Raw genomic sequence first — 16,707 nt, 5'->3', positions numbered from 1 at the left:
ATGAACTGTTATAAATTGAGGATTCCTGTACTACTATAAAGTGTTTATTCTTCTAGCGCATTAGGTACAATCCTTTATATTTTTAACATATTTATATGTTTAAAGAATGCAGTAATTTTGTTAATTTTAATTGTAATTCAGAAAAACTATAGAGAAATTTTATGACTGTGAACCCGCACACATGTCTATGTATTTTAAAAACACATTATGGCAAGTGTCTATTCAAATGGTTTTCATTCCAACATTGATTTGAGAGTTCCAAATAATTCCTGACTGGTTGCCAGTCAGGAATTATTATTGCAAAAAGACATTAACTCATGATTCCCAAACTTCATTGGCATGACATGCTCAGGACCACATTCCAAAAGTGAGTGAGGCCAGGATCCCAATTTAAGAAAGAAGTTTTTTAAGTTGGTGCCTTAAGCTCCCATAAAGGATTACTTTCCCCATTCTTCTCTCTTAGAGTTTTAAGTATGAGTTTTCTCTCTTAGAGTTTTAAGTATGGAAAATGAGGGCTAAATTTCTAGCCATCTGGATGCTACAAATCAAAATATACCAAAAGATATCTTCCCTCAACAAAAATTCTGTTTATTACGCAGGCTGCATTTTTTTCATTTCTAATTGATATTGTGGAAAATACAAACTGACTTCCAACATATTTGTTTGTCCAGATTTGATAACAGAACAAACAGATGAGCCATATCAGATTTTATATTTGTATTTATTTATATCCCATATTTTGAAGAGGACAACATGGATTGTTTTTACTCTCCTTCTTCACATAATAGCACACTGAAAAGCCTTACGGTCAATGGCAAAAATGAGCCAAGTATTTTTATTACTTTTACTATACAAAAGATTGAGAGTTAAAGATCAATCAAATGAACTCTTTCTTTTCTCATATCTCTTTTTCCAGTCTCCTAAGTCAGCATTTATCAGTGCTGCCAAAAAGGCCAGATTGAAGTCCAATCCTGTCAAAGTTCGATTCTCAGAAGAGGTCATTGTTAATGGCCAAGTTTCAGTAAGTGCAATTTTAAGCCTTTTTTAAACTAGGAAAAAAATGGGATGCATTCTTTCATTTTACAAAATTTTAAGTAGGTATGTTGTTTCATGCATGCATGAACAATATATTTACTACTGATATGAAAGTCACACTGCACAAACAGGAAAGACACAAAGACATTCAAATGTATGCAATCAGAGACAAGATACAACCATCAGTACTTTTATGTATATTATACAACTGTTTGCTGAAATGAACCTCACTTAATGTGAACATGTCACGTACTGGAGAGTTAATCACTATGATCATTGTTTGTATGAGGTATAATTTTTAAAAATATATTATTTTACAACATATGTGGTCATTGCATTTTCAAAGAAGCAAATTAAAAATTGAATCATCTTCTGAGAGATTGTTGAGGGACTGCTGAATGCTATAGGCATGCATCATCTTCAACGTGGATTTTCTGGAGTAATAAAATATTTCAGAAAGTAAGCAGAAAGGTGTTTTTCTGAGACAGTTTAATAATTTAAAGAAATGCATTATGAAACCAGGGGCAGAATGAAGTGTTTAGTTCTTGGCAAAGTAAACAACAGCTCAGAATAAATAATTCATAAGAATCATTGACTGGTACAGGAATTTATACATGCTTTGCTTGAAAGAATGCCATTTCAGTTCTAGTATCTTTGGATTTCAGCTCCTCGATTTTGCCCTTGTTCACTCCTGTGGAAAATACAAATACATTAATGATTCTTCTTCTCTTGCTTCTCACTGAACGGGTTTTTGCAATTTAAAAAAGAGAGAGTTGGCATGCTGGATCATTGCAATGACTGGACTGCCTGGAGTTATTACCACTGGTGAACTTGGAATATTCAGAAGGATAGAACAGCATGTCAATTGCAAATAGTATTTGGGTTTTTCATTCTCTTTTTTTAACTCCATGATACATGGTTTCTATTTTAAAAACTTTCTTATAGCATGCCATGGCATGAGGGATACTGTTTCTGAAGTAAATCTAGGCTTTATGAAAACAAATTGTATCCGAGGCTCAAGCTCACAAATTACCTAAAGAATAATCAGGATATTAGAATTTTATCATCTTGAAGAATAGTTTGTTAAATCAAACCTTTAAGTGAAAATAACCATTCAATATTAACTTTAATACAGAACTAATTATTTTCTTTTGTCAGATTCAATACATTTAAGGTTCTGTGTACGTAACACTTTTGTTGTGTCTATTATAATTTTCTATAAAATTTAGATTAATTTTTAAGACAATATGATAATTCTCATCACAATTATTATTTTTTGAACAGGAAACAGTTAAAGATAATTCACTTCTTTTTATGCCAAATGTTCTGAAAGTATATCTTGAAAATGGGCAAACCAAATCTTTTCGCTTTGATTGCAGTACTTCTATAAAAGTAAGCTCTTTTCCTGGAAAAATAAATACTTTTTAAAAATAAAAATATATGAAATCTCTATAATATTTTAAAATAAGAAATTATTATATTCACAGTAAAATCTCGTGCATAGAATCCAAGCTTGTATTGCCGGGGGTGGGGGATAACTTTGTGAAGAAATATATATATAACTTACCTGGGAAGAAACCCAAGTATGGCAAGACCTAGATACCTGTACCCGTAAAAATCTAAAGGCAACAGCCATCATAATCTCCAGAACGTTTAAAATTTATTTAAAACTACTAAAATTACTAAGCTTTCATTAGTCCTCTACTAATATCGTCAGAGTATTAAAATCCCCATTGAAGACATAGTTGATCCTATATAATGTTGCTCAATTTGCTCATTGCCCATCATAGGCCCATACCCTTCTTTCCCTCCTTTAATTAGCTGTTGGTGGAATTGCTGTTGCTTCTTTACCTTTTGGGTATTGCGTATTGCTGCAAAAGATAAAGAAGACAAGAAACTCTTGTGCTTGTCTTAACAAAGCACCCTTTTCCACCCAGGAGAAGCAATCCTTAGATCCATTTGCACTACTTAAAGATACCAGCTGGTCTCAGATACTAAGATGATTTCCCTAAGAAAATCATCGAGATTTAAAGAAAGATTGTGTTGGAGGGAAGAGGGAAAAAGGAAAGAGGCAGCTTGAAAAATATTTTTTTTTCTAGGTAGCATTGCTGAACTTGATTAGTCAGGCAGCAGCATTCCAAAAAGATTACCTCATCACTTTTGCATGGTGTGTTAGACCTCCCGAATGCCCCCTTTTTGTAACAAAGAAGCCAAAGACTAGCCAGATTTAGAGAAAATTATGGATCCAGGGATGAAAGAGGCCTGCAATCACCCCCTCCCACCCTTAAGACAGAGGAAGCAAAGAGTAGCTGGGAGGGGATTCAGCCATGTTGGAAGTACACCCCCCAAAAGACTGCCAGGAACCACTAAAGCAGTGTAAAAAGCTTAGAATAACCCTTCCCTTTTAAAAAGGTCAAGCCCTGGAATAAAAGTACCAGCAAAGGGGGGAAAATTCAGAGAAGTTGCTCAGGCTATAGAAAGTCTGGGTGCACTGCCAAGAACCATTAACAGCTGTTACAATGTAAGAAGGCTTAACTGAAGAGGCAGTTTTTGAAAACACTTAAGCAGGACAATAAAGATAAGCAGGATTAGGCTAGAAACAACACACAGAGGCACACTAAAAGTCTCCTTTCTGATTGGGTTAACTCCTTAAGATGGGAAAACAAAAGGCCATTGGAAAGAAATTTCTTCCAACAGCTGGTTCACTGAACTGATAAAAAAGTTAACAAATCGAGACTGCCTTCTGCCACACGAATTCCAGCGACCGATTAGGTCCCACAGAGTCGGCCTTCTCTTGATTCTGTCGACAAAATAATGTCGCTTGGTGGGACCCAGGGGAAGAGCCTTCTCTGTGGCGGCCCTGGCCCTCTGGAATCAGCTCCCCCAGAGATTAGGACTGCCCCCACCCTCCTTGCCTTCCGTAAAGTCCTGAAAACCCACCTATGTCACCAGGCATGGGGAAATTGACTCCCCCGCTGTCCTGCTTTATGTATGGTCTGTTGAGCTGTGTGATTGTTTTTTAATAAGGGTTTCTTAATGTGTTCTGTTTTTTAATATTGGATTTGTAGACGGTATTGTTGTTGGAAGCCGCTCTGAGTCATCGAAGAGGGGCAGCATACAAATATAATAAATAAAATAAATGGTTCTTGAGAACCGGTGCGAATCGGCTGAATCCCACTACTGTCTACAATCACAGTGGGGACTGGAAAAATTGTTCATAAGTGATGCAGGCATTACCAAAGCATCATATGACTGCACCCCATTTTAAAACTAATTTTACCACAGTTATTAAATGAATTACTGTGGTCGTTAAGAAAGATATAACATGACTGCAACTTCCTTACCTGCTTTCTAATTGACTTCTCTGAAGACAGGTGTGGAAGTTCAAATGTTGATCATGTGATGAGTGCATTGCAATGGTTGTAAGTATTTTGTAAGTTAGTTTTTTTCAGTTTAGTTGTAATTTCAAACAGTCACTAAACAAATGGTTGTTAAGCAAGGAATACCTGTATGAAAAGAGCAACTGTCAATCTGCAAACAGAAAGTAATAGGAAGGAGGAAGCTAAACAAGAAATAGACTTATTTGAAAGTTTGAAAACAACAAATAAATGTCAGCCCTGATGAACTTAATATTAATTGTGAGCAATATCATTTCCAGTAAATTATCTTAAAATAACCAATGAAAGTAAAACCTCTCAATACAGATAGTATGCATAGAATTGTACTACAAGATTTACAAGCTTGAACTTGGACAGTGTTTCTGAGTTATGCACAAGATTTGCTCAAAACTATAGAAAATGTTAGCTGGAATGACTTTTAAGCCCCATTGTTTTTGATGAAACATAAAATAAATCTGATGCACATCTGCTCAGAACGTCAGTGCCATTTTTGTTCCACTGCTTGTTGAAACTTAAGGCTGCTTGGAAAAGTATTGCTTGGAAAACAGGACATATTGAATCCTAATTTTATATAGTGATTAAGGTTGTGAGCTCTTTCCTGCCTTGGCTACAAAGCCAGATGAATGACCTTGAGCTATTCACTTCCTCTCAGCCACAGCAAACCACTTCTGAAAAACCTTGTTAAGAAAACAGTTGGGACTTGTCCAAGCAGTCTCAGAGAATCTGACATGACTAAAAGAAAGGGGGGGGAATGCATGTGGAACTTAACGGAAGCTTCTATATCAGGGCTGTCAGATTCCCGGCCCATGTGCTGGATCGGTCACATGCTGGACATGTCCACACTCAGTTTAGCAAAGGGGGGAAAGTCCCGATATGTCACAGGACACTGTCGGGATGACGTGAGTTTGATACCCCTGCTCTATATCATCTGTGGCATTACACTACCTGTTAAAAGCATAGAATTAGGGTCATTGTCTAAGAGCAAGTTCCAATTATAAAAAAATCACAACATTTAAAGATGAGGTTTGGTTTTTAAAAACATATTGTTCTCCTATGGAAAATTAACTCCTCATGCATGCCACTTGTTTGCACTCAACCAAGAATTTACAAAATGATGAATTCTAGGTCTTTATTTTTATCTCATTTCTCCCTTTTCATGTTAATCTTGTATCATAAAGGATGTCATCTTAACCCTTCAAGAAAAACTCTCAATCAAGTGTATTGAACATTTTTCTCTGATGCTGGAACAGAAAACAGATGGGTCTGGAACCAAACTTCTCTTGCTCCATGAACAAGAGACACTAACTCAGGTTTGTTTAATAATTCAATTATATGTATAATACAGATTTTTAAGCTGCAGTTGGTTAAAAATGACTTTTGAAATTATTTTTAGAAAGAAGTATTGTTATTGATATTATTTCTAGAACCTATTTAAATGTCTTACAAAATGCAGGTATATTAAACAATAATATAATGAATTAAAGATGCTTATAGATATTCCTATAAGTAGAAATCGTTTCAGCAGAAAATAACCCTGTACAGCAATATTTGTTGAAGATTCTACAAACTACATTGCACACGGTGGTCAATCTGGTTGCCGATTTTCAGCCTTTGCATTAAGTATACACAGGATTGTTCTAGTGGGCAATGGTTCTAATTTGCTCCTTAATGAACACATATGAAGCTTCTTTTAAGTGGAAATGTACTTGATTGTCTGTCAAGGTTTCAGCTATATGGTAGCCAAATTGTATGGATATATCATTCATGAATTATCTTCCAAAGAAATCAAGTCTTGGAGATTTGTTGAAAAGTCAATAGCAGTTATTATTATTATTATTATTATTATTATTATTATTATTATTATTATTATTAATTGGATTTGTATGCCGCCCCTCTCCGCAGTTGAAATACTAAAAAGAGCAAGAGATGATAGGAGCATTCAAGATAGATATAGAATACTCCTTAATACTCTAATCCTTAATACTCCTTCATTAAGAGTTAGAAAATAGAGGTAGAAAGTGGAAATTGAGGACTCAGGGTGGCTTACAACATATGATGAACATTATACAATATCTTAGATCCAATTAATTAATTTAAAAGTCTAAAAACCCCAAAACCATTTAAAAATGTCATTCCATTCACTCAACATTCTCTCAGTACATTCATTGGCCAGGGGGCAAGTGTTTCTAATGTCCCCAAGCCTGGCGGCATAAATGAATCTTAAGGCTCTTTCGGAAGGCAAGAAGGGTGGGGGCAGTACGAATTTCCAGGGGGAGCGGATTCCAGAAGGCCAGGGCCCCCACAGAGAAGGCTCTCCCCTAGGTCCCACCAAGTGACATTGTCTAGTTGACAGAACCGGGAGAAGGCCCACTCTGTGGGACCTAACCAGTCCCGCAGGTATTCTGGCCCAATGCCATGCAGGGCTTTATAGGTCATGATCAACACTTTGAATTGACTCCGGAAACCAATTGGCAGCCAGTGCAGACCGCGGAGTGTTGCAGAGATATGTACATGTCTGGGTAAGCCCATGACTGCTCATGCGGCTGCATTTTGCATTGCTGCAGAAAGTCTCACCCTTTGGGGTCTATTTTGCGGGTTGAAGGGGGCAGAAATTATGACTTGAAGTCTGCTTCAGCCTCCTGATGTGGGGCTTTGGGCAAAGGGAACTGCCACTGGTGGCAAAGAGCTGAAGGGCCTTGTTCCAGTGGGACAGCATCATGGCCTTGAACCGGCTGACCATTTCAGCCCACTTAGCCTCCAGACGCTGGAACCTGGCCTTGCACACCCACAAGTCTTTCCTCTGCTTGGAAAGCCCATGCTTGTAGTCCTCATGAGGTCTTCTGCTGACCCTCTTTCTTGGTCAGATCCAATTTGAACCGAGCCCGCTGTGTGCCAACTGTTTCTCATGACGGCTGCTTAGCTCCAACAATTGCTTCCTACTGGGGCCCTAAGGAGCCTGGGTGAGCAGGAGAGAAGGGGAGGGCAGGGGAGGGGTGAGTAGAAACTGGTGAGGCATCCGTTGACAAGAGTGACATTGAATTGGCCATGCCCACCCAGTCACATGACCACCTACCCATGTCCACCTAGCTGGTCATTAGTCAGATTGTATTAGTGGCCCACGGGGTTATGAATTTAGTGGTCTCTGAGGTTCAAAAGATTGGTGACCCTTGATCTAAGGGTTCTTGGATTATTTTAGAAAGAATACAGTGTCATGGCCTCAGAATTGTAATGAAAGTATTTTGTTTCTCTAGGTGACCCAAAGACCAAGCTCCCATAAAATGAGATGCCTGTTCAGAATCAGTTTTGTTCCAAAGGATCCTATTGACCTTTTACGACGGGATGTGGTTGCCTTTGAATATCTCTATGTACAGGTATGTTACAGATTTGAAAATAGCATGATGAAATGTCAATAAGATGACTTGCATTGTTCTTTTTTTGAAGCTTCCTTGCAGTTAAATTGATTAATTGATTGGACTTATATGCCGCCCCTCTCCGAAGACTTAATATTTTGATTACAATGGGAATATCAATAAAAATAATATGAAGGATTTTGGCACCCATGCTGATGATGTTGAAATACCAAAGAGCTAGATTTCACTGTTGTTGTTGTTTTAATCTGCTATATTTTCTGAAGTTTGTAGTTAATCTGAAAGGGTATGGTTTGGAATAGGTTGCTCTTAGCACTGTAAACACTAAAATAAAAGTTATTCTGGTAACTCCAAATTAATCAACTTAATGTTAAGGCAAACTTAACATTTGCCTTTTTATCTCTAGTTATTTATTGATAGTTTGTCTGGCAGTGTTAGTTCCCATTCATTATGAGCTTGCTTTTTGGAGAAGAGGTAATCATAATGCAGTATTTTAAAAAGATGCTTAAGCTTGATACTCCCTCTGCTGTTTTTTTGACAGAGCTGTAATGATGTGGTTCAGGAGAAGTTTGGGCCTGAGCTGAAATATGATATTGCATTGAGATTGGCAGCATTACAAATGTATATTGCAACAGTGACCACAAAACACACACAAAAAATCTCTCTGAAGTACATAGAGTAAGTATTGAATACAAGTTTCATAACATCTGAGTATTAGAGTTATATGAATGCCACTGTAAAATTGAATGGCTTTATTTGAAAAAAAAACTTTTAAGAATATTTATGCTAATACGAGAATTTAAATAAATTTTAACTCGTATTTTATACTTGCAGATAATTGTCAATTCCACTTAAGTTATAACATTGGACCATCCTCATCAACATCATTTCTTATTTACTGTTTAATTTACCTGTGTGCTAACAGACCCTTGAAACAGTATTGCTTTATTTGTATATAATTTTTGTTAAGGATTTTAATGACAGTACTAATAATTAATGGAAACTTTTAAAAAGAAAAAATGGTTAAAAAGAATAAAAAGAGCAGGATATGATAAAGAAAAAAATGTATTAAAATTACTTCCAACCTTTATTACAGCATGTGTAGACAAATGTAATGTTTTTGTTCCTGTAAGGTTATTAGCAGATATCTTTACATTCCATATCCCATCCCTTATCTATCAACATATCTATAAAACATCAACATTTTTATCTTAGAGTGATATAAATCCATACAGGATTGCTAGAACTTTTTGAATCTTGATCAAATAAACCATCTTCATATTCCTTTCTTTTACTTCTAATGGACTTCAAAGATCTTCCAGAATCTGTTTTAATATTTCCAATGTTATGTTTTGTATCAGTTTAAATCACATTTAATCAGCACAAAAACAGGCATTTTCCCCTCTCCTTCTATTGAAAATTTTTAATCCTTTCTTGTGTCCAAGTCTAAAAACTAAATACTCTAAATTTGACTAGACCCTCAATGCATTTGCAACTTTTTTAGATCAAAATTTTATTTAGCTTTTTGTGAATTATTTCACATTCTTTAAGATTTTAAGTTTGTGCCACCAGGGCTCTTATAATATAAGAATGTATTCTTACATTGCAGTGTATTCTATAATATGGAATATAATTACAGTGTAATTACAGTGTATTCTATAATAGAATAGAATATTATATAATTATATTATATAATTATATAGAATACACTATAAATTTAGAAGATAACTGTTTAATTTAAGAAAAACTAAAAACAATTTTGACAGCCTGAATAGATAAACAATCCATATTTGCTTGACCATAACTGTTTTCTCAGATTGCATGGGTTATTACAAACATAGGTAATTCTCATAGAAATGTGAATTATAAATATCTTTTAAATTGCAGAAAAGAATGGGGACTGGAAACATTTATTCCATCTGCTGTTCTGCAGAGCATGAAAGAAAAGAACATAAAGAAAGCACTTTCACATCTTGTCAAAGCAAATCAAAATCTAGTTCCTCCAGGTAAAAAGGTAATATATTTGCATCTCAATAGAAATACATTTTCATAATAAAGAGAACAAAATCCAAAGGAGAGAATTTAAAAGAAATCTTTCAGACACAAAAAATGACCAACTTAATTTTAAGCGATTGCCTGGATCTACAGTGTATAATGCTTACTGTACATTTAAAGAATAATGGAAAAATAATTTAGCAAAATCATTTTTAATATTGAAAGTACTGGGAATTGTTCATCACAAGAACATAACTTTTCTATTCTATTCTATGCATTACATATCAAAAGTGCTTGAAAATTCTTTTCCTGTTTTAAATCATCTATCTAGGGACTCTTTCAGTGCCATATATCTTTCTCATCATGCAAACCTCTTGATTTTTTTATACCATCAAGTGAACTTTTCTGATTTAATTATTAACTTTTGACATTAAAGGATATAGGCTGGGGTTTCTTCAGATTCACACCCAATTGGATATGCAGTATAGGAAATATGGATCATATACTGTATTAAAAGGCACTACTAGATTGAGGTAATCTCTCCTGAATTGCCTTCATTTCAGAGCAATGTATGATGCAAAGATGTATTTAGCTTTCTTTCTCTGAAACAGTCTAGACTAGTTTTGCACATCTGTAAATGATTTTGAAAAAACATTGTGTACCTTCTGCATAGGATATTTTTGTTGTTCGCATTGAAATAGTCCACATACACCTAAAGAAACTGTGTGGGGGGGTTGTTCATGAAAATTAGACAGAGGCTGTGCTCACACTAGAATCAATCTGAATTAATTCTTCTGAATTATTTCAGAAGTATGCAAATTTAGAAATCTAATATCTTGTTAGAAATTGAGATTAGATAGAGTAAATCAATTCTCTGTAAGGCTTCCAGATTGTAGTAACAGCATGGTCAAGCAAAATTCTCACTGAATTTTGGTGGGTCATTTTCATCATTTGTAGATTTTCAATGTCATGAAGATTTTGCTTGAGGTTATAACTACTGTTTTCTCCATTTACTCAGAATCTCTTTAACCCACATAAGGATAGAGAGTTGTGCTAATAAATTAAGATGGTGTTGGAGTCTCCAACAGCTTCCCTTGCTTTTATATCTGAATGCTTTCAGCCTTATGCTTGCTATTGCTTGACTAATTGGGTTTGGGAAGGGATAGATCATGGAGGAGGAAAGTAAGAGCCATTGCAATAGATGTTGTGGTCTGCATTTCCCTGGTTTATGATTAGGAGAAAGAGTTCAGTTCAGATATATTTTCCTTTGACTTGTTATTAATATATCCATAGAATTCTAAAGATTTTAAGAATTAGGCTTACTTTGTGAAAGATCTGCTGAAGCATTTGAACTGATAAATACCAATCAGAGACAGCCAAAAGGAGAACCTTTTCTTCTGGTCCAAAATGCTAGGAAAATCCAAAATCTAAAAATGACCACAATGTCAAAAAATACCTGAGTTTTATCATTGTAATAATTTTTTAATCCTCCCCCCCGTCTTTACTTTTAGCTTTCTGCTCTGCAAGCCAAAGTACACTATCTCAAGTTTCTCAGTGACCTGCGACTATATGGAGGACGGGTATTCAAGGCAACATTAATGGTGGGCTTGTTTCGCCTGATTTTTTAGTTTTTGTAAATTGAATTTTGATAATAATAATGAGATAATCCCATAATTGCATTAAAAATAATATTGAACCAAGTTGTACAATGTCTTTAGCATTATTTTCCATAATATTACTAATGTTATACAATTTATATTAGCATTATTTTTCATAAAGCGGAGTATATAAATTTAGGAAAACAGTCAAAGATATTTTCTGAAAGGAGCACTTTGATCTATAACTAGTGTTGGGCGAACCTGTTGAAGTTTGGTTCGGCGGGTTCGGACGAACTTGCCGTCGGAGTTCCAGTAGGTTTGCCGAACCCCAACTCCAACCCCTCTGGCCCGGCGGGAGGCGAAGCGCTGGAGGTGGGGTCAGGCTCCATCAAGCAGGCGATGGCTGGAAGCCGCCAAAAATCCCTGCCCCTAGTTCTCTCTCATTTCAGAACCTGCCTCACAAGCCCTCTTGCCCAGCGGGAGGCAAAGTGCTGGGGGGAGGTGTCAGGCTCCATCAAACAGGTGATGACTGGGAGCCACTGAAAATCCCTGCCCCTAGTTCTCTCTCATTTCGGCGGCTCCCGGCCATTGCCCACTTGATGGAGCCTGACACCTCCCCCCCAGTGCTTCACCTCCCGCCAGGCAAGAGGGTTTGGGAAGCAGATTCTGCCAGGCCGGCTTTTGAGGATCCTGGCGGGCAGCTTCAAGCGGATGATGGCCACTTCAGGATCCCGGCCGGCAGCTTCAAGCAGGCGGTGGGCGGGAGGGTGAGCGAGGAGGAGAGATGCGCGCCCTCCACCTCCTCCTCCTATTGATCCTGCTCCTCATGGAACAAATAAGAAGCCAAAAAAAGTGAAAAGGCTTCTCGATCGGTGGGAGAGAGTGCAGCTGTTGGGGATGAGGGCACGCGCAAGTGGGTCGGGAGAAGGAGGAGGAAGCGGAATGAACGCTGTGCAGCTCAGGATCAAAGCACTGCCCCCAGACCAAGTTCTGCAGTGCAACATCCCCCCCTTCCAAACTGCATGGCCAAGTCTCTTTTTGTGCCCTCCCTTGGCTTTGGAGGTATGTTAATAGAAGGATTTTTCAGTCCCTCCCACCCAGCCTGTGTGGAAGTCAGGCAGAGGGGAAACCATCAAGGTTTGCAGCTGTGCTTGGCACAGGACCAGAGCTCGGAGCGCTCCTGGCCCATGTGAGAAATTAGAAGGATGCTTGTGGGGCAGGATGGGCAGAGCTGGACGGAGGAGGAAGAGAAAGAAAGGAGGAGGAAGAGAGGAAAGGAAGAGGAGAAGGAGAAGAAGAGATGAAAGGAATCCCATAACCAACACCTCGCCCCCTCCCCAAATCCCCTTCGTTCCTTCTTTCCCCAAGCTGTACCAGCGTTGCCCTGCATTCCAGAAAACACATGGGAAGAGAGATCGCTTTCTTTCCAGGGCTGCATGCCAGCAAAGGGGGAAACAGTGGACGAAGTGGAGGCGTGGGGGCTGGTTCTTTGAATGCCAGTGGGGGAGGAAAAGAAAGCAAGGAGGAGGAGGAGGAGGAGGAGGAGGAGGAGGAGGAGGAGGAAAGGAAGAGGAGAGGGAAGAGGAGGAAGGGAGAAGGAAGAGGAGAAGGAAGAGGAAGAATTTCTCCACCCCTTCCCCAAAGCCCCTTCGTTCCTTCCTTCCCCAAGCTGTACCAGCGCTGCCCTGCATTCCATAAAACACAGGGGAAGAGAGGTCACTTTCTTTCCAGCGCTGCATGCCAGCAAAGAGGGAAAACAGCGGACAAAGAGGAGGCATGGGGGGCGGTCCTTTGAATGCCGGTGGAGGAGGAAAAGAAAATAAGGAGGAGGAGGAAAGGAAGAGGAGAATGAGGAGGAGGAAGAGGAGAAGGAAGAGGATGAATTTTCCCTCCCCAAAGTCCATTTGTTTCTTCCTTCCCCAAGCCGAAAATCCCTGCCCCTAATTCTCTCTTGTTTCGGTGGCTCCCGTCCATCACCCGCTTGATGGAGACTGACACCTCCTCCCCAGTGCTTCAGGATCCCGGCTGGCAGCTTCAAGCGGGCGGGAGGCGGGGAGGGCTCTGAGTCAGAGCCCTCCCCACCTCCACCTCCCGCCCACCGCCCGCTTTGAAGCTGCCGGCCGGGATCCTGAATAGCCGGCCGGCAGAACCTGCCTCCCGAGCCCTCTTGCCCGGCGGGAGGCGAAGCGCTGGGAAGGAGGTCAGGCTCCGGGTCTGGAGTCACCCCTCCTGCCCCCCAAAGCCAAGTCAGCGGCTTGAGCCTCAGAGCCCTCTCTGCCTCCCCCTCCCACCCATCGTGGTGTTTGAGTGAACGCCGAACCTGAACACGGACTTCTGGAAAAGTCCGGGTTCGGGTTCGGTATGCTGAACCCCGCAAAGTTCGGCATGGACCCGAACTATGCAAGTTTGGTTCACCCAATACTATCTATAACCTATTCATAATGTGAATTAAATAAATACATTATGTGAAATAAGGCTGCTTTGGGTCTTTATGCATGATGACACTATTTAAAGTTCTGTCTTTTTTATTTTCTGTGTTGTAGCAGGGAGAAAAGCGTTCTGAGGTCACCTTACTAGTGGGGCCACGGTATGGCATCAGCCATGTAATCAACACTAAAACAAATCTTGTAGCCCTCCTGGCAGATTTTAGCCACGTAAACAGAATTGAAATGTTTGCAGAAGATGAAACTACTGTCAGAGTTGAGCTTCATGTGTTAGATGTAAAAGTAAGTTGATTGTTGATTGGTATTAACAACAAAGAGCTGTTTATTGTAAAATATTAACTAAAAGAATTCAGTCAATTATTCTGTTTTGGTGATCCATTTATTTCAGTTTTAGAATTATTCATTGAATTAAAAAATTGGAATTAATTCTATTAAATTGCAACAGCTCATTAGAAAACTGAAAAAGCTTTTTAAATGTCTATTTTAAAATAAAATTATTGTGACAAGTTCACAATATTTTAAACAAAATATTTGCTCCCTTTACTACTTAATCTTATTTTCCGATTTGGTATTCTAATATTTGTGAAAGAAATTAAGAACAAAAGTTTATTCATAAAACAAAATCCAAATAGGAATAATGTTGAGATTTTAATGTATTTGGAGTTTTTTTAAAAAATTGAAGAATGCGTTGAAATACAATTTTGGTAATGATATGTACTTTAGAAAATTTAATCACAATCCTTTATTTATTTTGAACTAAAATTCATAGTGGTCCTTTATAGAATGAAGCTAAAGTTTATTCACAACATTTTCTTAACATGCACTGATTTTTTTCTTTTTATTGCTTTGGTAAAATTTAGGGGCACTAAATAGCAGCTCTATAATTTAATATACTGCTTGACTCCTTTCAAGTAAAACAGAAATGACTAATTTGTTTTTCATTTGATGTTTTCATTACAGTGGTCCCTCGATCATTGCAAGGGTTCCGTTCCAGGACCCCTCGCGATGATCGATTTTTCGCGAAGTAGCGGTGCGGAAGTAAAAACACCATCTGCGCATGCGCAGATGGTGTTTTTACTTCCGCCGCCGCCCGCCCTTCGCCCGCCCACCCCGTTGCTCGCGCCTGGGGTTTCCCCGCGCGCGTGCCGCCCGCCCGCCCATGCCGTTGCTGGGGCCGCTTCCCAGCTGGGAAGCGGAGCTGGGATGTCCCCAAGCGCGCGCGCGTTGCTGGGGCGGCTGCCCAGCTGGGAAGCGGAGCTGGGGTTTCCCCAAGCGCGCGCGCACCGCCCGCCCGCCCACGCCGTTGCTGGGGCCGCTTCCCAGCTGGGAAGCGGAGCTGGGATGTCCCCAAGCGCGCGCGCGTTGCTGGGGCGGCTTCCCAGCTGGGAAGCGGAGCTGGGGTTTCCCCAAGCGCGCGCGCACCGCCCGCCCGCCCACGCCGTTGCTGGGGCCGCTTCCCAGCTGGGAAGCAGAGCTGGGGTGTCCCCGCGCGTGCCGCCCGCCCGCCCACGCCGTTACTCGCGCAGCCGCTGGGGTCTTACCGGGGCAAGAGGGGGAAGACCCAGGGAAGCCACCCAGCAGCTTATTTGCCCGGCGGGAAACTCCACCATCTACGCATGCGTGGCCATAGAAAAAAAGGCACGCATGCGCAGATGGTGTTGTTTACTTCCGGGTTGAAAACTCGCGATATAGCGTTTCGCAATACTCGAGATCGCGAAACTCGAGGGATCACTGTACTGTGTTGATAGCACTGAACAAAAAAAAATATGGTAATTATTATTTTTGGTTGACATGATTTTTAAAAATTGCCATCTTGATTTTTTTAAAAGGAACCTGACCGAATTCTTTTGCCAGCTAAATGATAAGTTATAGTGATGACAACTCAGTAATTTTTCTCATTCAGCTTTCCAAAAGATGCTATCTTGATCAGACTGCCCCACTCAGTTAGGAGAGAGCAATGTTAAAAGAGATAGCTGTTTTATTCATACACAGAGTTCTTTCTCAAAATTTAAATGACTTATAATTTCAACTGTCTATTTCAGAATACTTACATATTCTGTCTAGACCCCTGATGGCAAACCTACGGCATGCATGCCAAAGATGGCAACCCAAGCCCTCTCTGTGGGCATGCAAGCCTTTGTCAGCTGGGTTTTAGGTTTCTGGCACTGTGGCACGCATGCCAGTGTGCATGCACATGCCCGCCATCTGTTCTTTGGTTTCCAGCGGGTGCATACTCTCCGGCCAGAGGTCTTTGTGCATGTTGGAGCACTGATAATCCAGACCAGCTGGCCGATGCACATGCAAGTGATTGCCAACTGGTCTTAAGGTTTACAGTGCTCCTACATGCATGTGCATTCCAGTTTGAGCACTCGGTGCCTAAAAGATTTGCCATCACTGGTCTAGACCATTTCTTCAGCTTCTATTGCCATTACTTTGTGTTATAGGAAGTGTAAGTCTTGATCATAACCTACCAAGTGAAAACTAGGGCAAATACACTCCGTATTTGTGTGATTCCACAATTCCACAATGTTATAACCTAAAATCAGTTTCAAACTGACCTAAATAACATTTCAGAGGTGATTACACCAGATATAATGGTCTCTTTCATATGGAAGGATAATTAAATCCCTTCAGTTAGTTTATTGCAATTCTTAGTATGTTTATAAACAGTTTTTGTACAGTATAGTTAATAGCAACATTTCATTGTTATGATTTCTGTAATTATTGCATTTCGAGAGAATATATTACTATAAAAAGCTGTAATTTTCTCTATGTATATCTGACAAATTCATGGAAATCCATTGAACATCATAAAATAAATATGTTGAAGATCATTATATGTGTAAATACAATTAAAATATCTCTATTA

The 16,707-nt window shown here is 39.3% G+C and overlaps 1 protein-coding gene across 6 annotated transcripts in view; it reads left to right on the top strand.

Moving 5' to 3' along the window:
- FRMPD4 (FERM and PDZ domain containing 4) overlaps positions 1-16,707 on the top strand; it is a 295,945-nt gene that overhangs the window by 271,277 nt on the left and 7,961 nt on the right. For all 6 annotated transcript variants that reach the window (XM_070750807.1, XM_070750808.1, XM_070750811.1 and 3 more), the window contains 8 exons: positions 917-1,021; positions 2,320-2,427; positions 5,612-5,743; positions 7,685-7,804; positions 8,343-8,479; positions 9,689-9,815; positions 11,308-11,397; positions 13,938-14,120. In XM_070750807.1, coding sequence (XP_070606908.1) covers positions 917-1,021; positions 2,320-2,427; positions 5,612-5,743; positions 7,685-7,804; positions 8,343-8,479; positions 9,689-9,815; positions 11,308-11,397; positions 13,938-14,120 — 1,002 coding nt within the window. The remainder of the gene's footprint in view (positions 1-916; positions 1,022-2,319; positions 2,428-5,611; positions 5,744-7,684; positions 7,805-8,342; positions 8,480-9,688; positions 9,816-11,307; positions 11,398-13,937; positions 14,121-16,707) is intronic.

Source organism: Erythrolamprus reginae, chromosome 4 (genome assembly GCF_031021105.1).
Source record: "Erythrolamprus reginae isolate rEryReg1 chromosome 4, rEryReg1.hap1, whole genome shotgun sequence".
Classification (NCBI taxonomy): domain Eukaryota; kingdom Metazoa; phylum Chordata; class Lepidosauria; order Squamata; family Dipsadidae; genus Erythrolamprus; species Erythrolamprus reginae.
This window is presented reverse-complemented; position numbering and strand designations above follow the sequence as displayed.